Source organism: Pholis gunnellus (assembly GCF_910591455.1).
Source record: "Pholis gunnellus genome assembly, chromosome: 4".
NCBI classification, from domain to species: domain Eukaryota; kingdom Metazoa; phylum Chordata; class Actinopteri; order Perciformes; family Pholidae; genus Pholis; species Pholis gunnellus.
This window is the reverse complement of record NC_136530.1, coordinates 23,174,594-23,182,870: the sequence shown is the minus strand read 5'-3', so window position 1 is coordinate 23,182,870 and position 8,277 is coordinate 23,174,594. Positions and strand designations below refer to the sequence as shown.

General features: G+C 45.3%; 2 protein-coding genes across 2 annotated transcripts; one reads left to right on the top strand and one right to left on the bottom strand.

The window, feature by feature from the left end:
• Positions 1–615: 615 nt before the first annotated feature.
• Positions 616–1,875, top strand: cUnh1orf146 (chromosome Un C1orf146 homolog; the record flags this gene model as incomplete). The annotated part of the gene is made up of 5 exons (XM_079158278.1): positions 616–681; positions 1,027–1,120; positions 1,316–1,487; positions 1,593–1,671; positions 1,768–1,875. 5 exons carry the CDS (start codon positions 616–618, stop codon positions 1,873–1,875), a joined length of 519 nt encoding a protein of 172 aa, XP_079014404.1.
• A 245-nt stretch (positions 1,876–2,120) lies between these two features.
• Positions 2,121–7,685, bottom strand: LOC306694922 (glomulin-like; the record flags this gene model as incomplete). Its single annotated transcript, XM_079157974.1, has 18 exons — positions 2,121–2,210; positions 2,295–2,389; positions 2,475–2,610; positions 2,716–2,779; positions 2,915–3,024; positions 3,171–3,255; positions 3,742–3,815; positions 3,909–3,950; positions 4,237–4,326; positions 4,409–4,439; positions 4,526–4,579; positions 4,683–4,837; positions 4,919–5,009; positions 5,217–5,466; positions 6,148–6,256; positions 6,335–6,445; positions 7,177–7,302; positions 7,644–7,685. The coding sequence occupies 18 exons, from the start codon at positions 7,683–7,685 to the stop codon at positions 2,121–2,123; spliced, it is 1,755 nt and encodes a 584-aa protein (XP_079014100.1).
• Positions 7,686–8,277: the final 592 nt, after the last annotated feature.

The window sequence follows — 8,277 nt, the reverse complement described above, 5'->3', positions numbered from 1 at the left end:
TCACTTACTGTCAAGTCATAAAGGAATGTGACACAGACACTGTGCACTGATTTAGCTTTTGTTTTTCTATTGTAATGTCAGTTTTACTGGTTGCACAGGTGTAATAATTACATTAGTTTACATTTGCTGAGTGGTTTGGCTTACTGAGACAGGTGTGGAGCCTTCGTTAGTACACCTGTGCTTATCCTGACATCCTAAACATTTGAATTCATTATCCTGCAATGACGCGTTAAAATGTATAATTATACAGTCACGAGTGGACGGATATTTCTAAAGACACGGTGACAGCTGTAAATTAGCATAACTAGTAAAGAAACGTCTGTGTCCACCGCAAAATAACAATGTCAACCGACAAAAAAATACAAAGTGCATTCCAGTCCTTTGTATTTTTTGCACATTGGTTTGTGTTAGTTTACGCCGGTTTTAGACACTAAAACGTTGGAGAAGCCAGGAAGTGTTGTTAGATAGTACCGCAGCGCCCTCTCGTGGCTTCATGCTAGCATTACTGCCGTCAAGATACAGAGGCGGCTGTCTCGTGCGAATGTACCGCGACGACATTAGTCCACCGAGCCCCCCGCGAAAAAAAAGTGGGTCTCATTACCAGCACTCTTAATGATGGCGTCACACGCAGTAACGAGTCCTCAGTGGAAAACAACGATTATCGTGAGCTCGTCTCTCCAGGTAGGTGTTCAGGTCTCTTTGCTTTCAGGTGTGAAGAATATTATATATGGGTTTGCTATATAGTTAGAAATTCACTTTTTTTTTGTGGCAGTTGGATTCCAAAATGTAGCAGCCACTCATTAGATTACCATTGTTTGTTTGTTTTGTCTGCCAGTGAATCTGGCACGTGCCAGCAGCAGTCTGGCCTCTGATGTTAATCCCCGACCCTGGTGTCCTGCTAGCTATCTAACTTAGCTAGCTTAAAGCTATAACACAGACAACACGCTAAGCATGCGCTCGAATAAACAACAGTTAGTGAAACGTTACTCGTTCAACTTTGTCTAATTATCTTTATTTGTTTTTCAGAACCACGACACAAACAGGATTTTAAGCGCGCAACAGCACCGAATCCGGTTTTCAGACAGCGTTGAGTCTGGAGCATTTATTTTCCCTCTGTCAGGTACAGCTGCTGTTAGATAACCACGTGGTCAACACGAGCTCTGCACACACACACAGCAGTGCCTCGATAGGCTGCTATTTGACCCTTACCTGATCTATAAAGCGGACCACAAATGCAACAACAGTGCCTCTCAGTCAACAAGTAATACCATGTTGTGTTTAGGTGAATAAAGTGGACCGTTTGTAACTTGTCCAGGCACTGCATTTCTGTTGGTTGACCCCCAAGACCTCCTGGAGCATTTTGAGGAATCCGGACTCATCGAGAGGATAAAGACTTTTGTGCAAGTACACAGGAACAGCTTCCTGCTCCTGTATGCTCCCTTTAATGGGAAAAAGGAATTGGAAGTCTTATCGGTGATTCAACACAGGTACTAACGCAGGTTCTCAACCTGGCAGAGTGTTACCCTCTTGTTTTGTTAATGTTGTTATGGTAACATTATGACACTAAGATTCATATTATTTGTCTTTTTCAGATTCTTTGGCAGCAGTCTCAGGATCCTGCCGGTGCGAAACAACGCAGAGCTTGTTAAAGGAATGTTGACGATTGCCAAGGTAAAGAAACGGGCTCAGTTGTGTGTTAACTCTTGATGATGATGTAGACGTGCCGCCGTGATACTCTGAAGTTAGCCGAGGCTCCTCTGTCTGCAGGCCACCAGTAAGCCGCATGTAGACAGTATCCGCGATCGCATGTCTCTGGCTCGGGCTCACGTCATCGAAAGCAGTCCAGTGTGGGAGATGCTGAGAGACATTCTCTGAAGCGCAGCGTGTTCACACACTTAACACGTGTTTTATTTGATGCTAAAGTACAAGTGTTACTTGGTAAATATACAAAAGCAAATGTAAAAGATGTTTATGTTATTAGCACAGTTTGCTCTATTTTTCTTTTACATTTTTTTTCATAAAAAAATGAATAGTTTTTTTGCCCTGCATGTTTTTTCAGTCAAACAGAAATAAAACGGTGTTCTTCCAAATATCCCGGCGGTCTGAAGTGACACCCGGCTTCAGTTCTTCCTCTTTTCCTCCGTGATCTCGTCGATACGCACGATCAGACTCTCCATCAGGTCAAACGTCACCAAAGCACTCTGCAGCACCTGTGGGGGCACATGGCTACAGTCAGCGTGCTGATCCTAAAGAAGGGTCAAAATGCTAATCAAAAGGAGAGGAAGTGTCTTCACCTGGTGCTGGACCTCTGGGGACATATCGGACACTTCCTCATGTTTCACCGCCATGCTTTTTAACACTCTGGTGGATCTGGCAGCCTCTCTGGCTTCTGGAGAGGAAAGTGGAGAAGGTTCACAGCATGGAAAGGTCATTTCAATGTTGTTTAGTTGCACAGATCAGCAGCTAACGCTGACCTTTTGCCTTCAGCTTTTGATCCCCCCTCAGTGCCTTCAGTTCAGAGGAATAGTATCCTCTTGATATGCGGATACACACGCGAAGCGTTTTCAGGTATTCCTCTTTGATCCCGCTCAGCTCTTCCCACACATCTGTCTGAGGGGGAGGAGGAGGAGGAGGAGGAGGAGGAGTAGTAGAGCATCAGCTTAGTGCATTAACCAGGCTGAAGAGCTGTGGAGGCATTGAATAAGTGAGACTTACAGCGCTCCTCAGTTCTTTGCCCCTGATGAGGAGGTAGCGGAGGAGATTCAGACTCTCCATTATCCTGATGGACAAACACAGACGGGGCATTGCTCAGTGGCTCCAGTTCTCACAACTACAGACCTGTTCTATTGTAGGTATCGGCCCAAACGTATACGAGCAGGCCTGTCTGTGTCTATCTGTTGCTCATTTTACTGACCTGTCCATGCTTTGAAGCAAATCTGTCTGAGCACCTTTTGGCAAACTCAACACCAGTCCCAACAATGAGAGAAACTCCTCCCCCAGGAAGCCTCTGTTGTCAGTACCCGGCTGGAGGAGAGTTAACGGATTAAACAAGTGAGAATAACACCACCAGCTCAAACACCATCAAGACCACGATACAGAGGCAGGACCTTCTAAAGCCGTACAAAACATAAAATAAATATTAATGATTTTTGTAACTCTTTTTATCTCACCTTCATAGAAAATTCCACTTGACTCCTGATGTTCTTTACTATGTAACTCTCGACTCCTGCATGGTTGCTGGTTTTTAACATGCACCTGCAACACAACACGAGACTTTTGTTAATCGACTTCAGATGAGATGTAGCTGCAGCGAGAATACAGCGAAGAAAAACACAACATCAATTGAAATACAGTTAAACATGAACACGTGCAACAGTTTAGCAGTGGAGCACGCTGACTGTGGTATATTGATAAAAGTAGGAAAATGTAGAGATCCGCCCTCAAACGGGTGTAAACATACAGCTGTTTAAACCAGGAGTAATGTGTTCAAATTATGACAGGGAAATGTACCAGAAATGTGAGTATCAGTATGAATTAGATGAACATAAATCTATAGTAGCTTCTGAATACATTTGACAGGAATAAAATCACATGTGAATTTAAATCATATGCAATATATTGTATTCCAGCGATCTAGTCCACAGTGATTGTGTATCCTTATAAGAGGATCCGCTGTCTGTATTTGTGCTGTTGACACACAACCGTTTGGTTCGGTGTTCTCCTTCTTCCTCCTCCTCTCACCTGAAGAACTTGTGCTTCGCTTCAGCGTCTAATTTATCGATGAAGAGCTGGAAAACCTGTAGTGCCGATTCTCTCTGGGGACAGTAAAGACAAGGCAACAAATTAGTGCGTTTTACTTTCCAACAGATGTAGAATGCGTCTTTCTCATCAAGCGTAACTCGACTCACCAAATGCTGCATTGGGCAGTCGGTAAGAACCTGCCTCAGATTCTGTGAATTACAGCACGATTCATTTCAATCAGATACTTCTGTAGATCAGCATCCCGGCTTAGTTGTGTTTCATTAAAAATATTACCATATTTAAAAAGAAGCTTAAACCTAATCCTACATCAGATCTACGGTTTAAATAACGTCAAGCCGTCTAGCGTCTCGTCACATGAAAGTAAGTGTGCAGTTGAACATCCTACCAGACCCCCGACAGAAGAAAATGGTCGTTTTAATGATCCCTTTATTGCTGCTTTTAGGAGCGTAAAGCAGAGGCTGGTGCTCGTCTTACCTGTGGCGCGCTGTAGAAGCTCTTCAGTTCCAGCAGACTCACTGGGAGGCTGTTGTCCTGCACGCTCTCCAAGCTCTTTGCATACAGCGCCTGTGTGGAAAATACACACAATTATGCCCCAAAAAAACCCACGACCTCCGCTTTCTTACTCTGCACGTCGGTGTGGCCTTACCAGTCCTTTGAGCAAGTGCGATTCCTTTTTGCTGTCAAGGAAACCAGATTACAGATTACACAATGAAATCATTTTAAAATGACAAAGATTCAGTTCACATTGTACCTGACAGCGTACCTGCTGAGCAGCTGATTGATGTAGTCCATGTTGCACTGGAGGACAAACAGAGGACTGGAACGGCAGGAAACGGTACAATGTCACACGTGTGTCAGAGGACAGTCAAAGCAATGTGCATCATCAGTCAGTCTGTCTATCACATTCAGCAGCAGCTCACCTGAATACTGCCGGGAAGCTGTGGATGCCGATGAGCTGGACAAACAGCAGGTAAGCCAGACAGGCTCTTGACTCCTTGGACTGACTGCTGCTGTTCTTCAGAGGGCTGAAGAACAGCAGCTCTGGCAGAGACTCTTGGATCGCAGGCAGTGTGACCTGTAGTGATGCGCGGTGGTGACATTGCTTAAGAAACCAAATGAACGTTTGAAACACCGTCTGATGTTTGACTGCTCTTACCAGTATGTCTGTCGCAAAGAGCCACAGGGAGGACTTTCTGTCCCGGGTCAGTTCGGCCTCAAGCAAGGGCTCCCTCAAGCTCCTCATGCAGCTGCAGGAAATCACAACTGAGCCTTTTTCTTTTTTACAAATGTCATGAGTGCTTATCCACCAAAACATAGGTAAAACGATTGACACATTCAAAGATGATAAAGTAAGAAAGAACACCTACAAACAAGTGAAAAATCTCAAACAATAATCCATTTACATCCCATCACTCTGCCTTTAGACCAACCAAAACATAGTGACAAAAACCTACAACTTGAGCAGCTCGGTCCTCAGCTCCTCATTCTCAGCGGTGGCCACGTGCTTTCCGTTCCTCCCCTTCACCTCCTCTACGAACGGCTTGGCGAACGCGGCCAGGGCGCTGCAGCAGCGGCACAGGCCGTGCTCGTCGGCCTCCTCCCGCTGCCGGCTGTAAGGCACGGGCAGCCGGGACAGCTGCTGCTGCAGGGCGGTCAGAGCCGAGCCCACGCCGGCTGCCTTTCTGTCACCCAGCCGCAGCAGCACTGCTCCAGGACACAAGGTTGTTGTTTGCATTGATGCACAGCAGGGGGAGACAGACCCCACGTTATAAAGAAAAACAACTGTTTGATCAGTGAACCCTCCATGAATACACCAAGAGGTTCTTGACTTCTGCTCAGTAGCCAGTTTATTAACTACCAAACAAATGCAGTCTGATACCAAAGTCCTGCACACAAACCTCCCTTCATCAAGGTTGTATTAAGATTCAAGACAACTTTATGGTCATCTCGGGGGCTGCATTATACTTACAAGTGTTTCTATTATTTTGTCAACCTCATTTATATCAAGGAAGGTAGGCAAAATAACAGAAACGCCTCTCCTGTACCGGATAAACTGGCTACTGAGTACCACGACTACCACACACACATTTGTGGGATCGACGTTAACAAGTAATAGCAATAAATGTATGCATTTTTAAAGGGAATATTAGCAGCTGATATAGGCCTTCATGCAACTTTTCTTTGTCTGTTTTGCATGAATTTCATGAACACATCTTGGAGAATATGAGCAGATGTAATATTTGACCTTGTATTAAGTGTTATGGTTGTTGGCATAAAGAGTTACAGGTGTCATAGAACGTGCTAATGCGGTGCTTTATGTCCCGGAGGGTTGAGCATGTGTGAGCATAGTAACAGCATCGCGTCGTGTGTTGTGTGTTGTGTTACCTGTTTGAAGATGGGGAACGAGGGCTAAGATGGTCTCACAAATGGCCCCTGGATCAACGTCTTCAAGCAGTTCAAGCAAGCTGTGCAGGAGTTCATCGGGCCTGCAAGTCTGCACAACAGAACAGACTTTACATCTAGTGTGTAGGAAGCACGTCTCGCTCTCTAGATGAATCGAATGAACCCGTACCCTGGTCAGATGTGTGATGGCAGCCTGGCCGTGATCGAGACTCTTCTCCTTTTTAACCACTTCCTGTAGAAGAGGTGCCATGAGAACACATCCCATACACCTCACGATCCCCTAAGTGCAAGAGAGAACGATCATATTTATTAACTTATCTATTACACTGTAATTAACCGGCAATTTCCTAAAAAAAGTGCCTGGAAAGTATGATGTCATTTGGTACGAGGGAAAATATGAATATCCTTGACAGAAAAGAAAAAAAGAAACAAGCAATTCTTTAGAACATACATCATGGACATGCCGTTTTATCTCCCTCCATGACAGAGCCAGGGATTTCTTCATCTGATAATCAATCATTTGAACCTCTTGGGATTGTTTCAGCCCCACAAAGAGTAAAGAAACGCCACGAGCTTCTGAAAGTACGCCGCACACGACTGCGTGAAGAGCGGAGAGATGTGGGACAAACCAAGGGCACTTAGAGGAGCGCCGTATCGAAAAAGGGTTACCAGTGGAGCGAGAAATCTGACTGAATATCTGCTTGTTTCCTCCCCGCACCTCCAGGTCAAGAGGTCAGCAGCAGGCCCGGAGTACACAGCGGCTGCATGTTGATGCTCAGCAATAAGCTGGGTAGCAGGGGAGTGGCTGCTGCTGTTCGCTTCAGTGGCTGTACGGTACAGATGTGTGGCCGTCGTTGCTCAGGAGGCCGCAGTGTGACTGTGTGTGTGTGCTTTTAGTGCTGTATGACAGTTTAACACTGAACCTCACTGTCACAGCGTGTGAGGTGTGAGTAGAACTAGTCGGGACAGACGGTGGAACTCTGGCGGTGGTGTTGATGGCGGTGAAACTACCTGGTTTTTGCCATCCTGAAGGAATTCCAGTAGTTGTGCACCGTCCCCCTGGGTGAGACAGGCAGACCCCAATTTCTTGAACTGCTGGTAGTCCTCTGGCTTCAGCTCGTCCTCTGGAGTATTTTGCTAAAATGGAGGCAGAGCACCCGTCAGTTATCGCCAGTGTCGGCAGATTTTTTTATTCTCAGCACAAACCACAAGAGACGAACACTTTAATGAAATCGATTCTTTTCCTTTTTCTTGTATTCTGATAAGTCGTGTCAGTGAACGAGGAGGACGGCACGACGTACAGTGCAGACTTCCAGCGGCTCAAAGTGGGCGTGTTATTTGATTGATTTCTTAAAAAGTGCACACAAAGGTTCCCCTCGCTTGAAGGTCACGCCCCACTGGCATCATTATGAAAGGTGATGATGAGGATGATTGCCTCAGCTGAATTGTGTTAAAATGATAGAATGTTGTTGACTTACCCATCTGTGGATTACTTCCTTCACCTGATCTTCAGTCGCCATCAGTGTCTCCTCAGCCCTCGCAGGCAATCCTATTATCAATACGTCTTTATTCAGGGCTCCACAATAGCTATAAGAACCGGTGTCAGCACCAGCATCTAAACGACCAAATGTGTAGATCTCCTGGTGACGCGAGAGAGAGAGAGAGAGAGAGAGAGGCTGTCTGTAAGGAACCGGAACATAAACCTCTTATCTCCCTTTGTGCTTGACATGTAATAGGATTAAACCAGAGCACTTCTGTGTGCTCACAGAAAGCGTGGAACAGTCTGGAAGGATCTAGCTGAAGAACGCGTTCAGTTCTGTAAAAGCAGTAGTGCAGAGGTGGTCACACTGAGGAAGGACCTCACATGTATCCACACAGGGACCCCTCTGTGAACAGCTTTCTGATCCAGCACACTGATTTTATTTGTGCTTATCGAGCACAATCTACTGTCCACGTTGAAGCAACGAATAGCAATTCATGTGCATTTTCATCTTGCTGTGTTATTTGGGAAAATGAAAATGTTGTGTTAATATTTTAGTTCATTGTATAGACTTGAGCGGTTTTTTTTTTGTCTCTTGTCGTGAAATTGGGTCTGAGCGATAATTCAATATG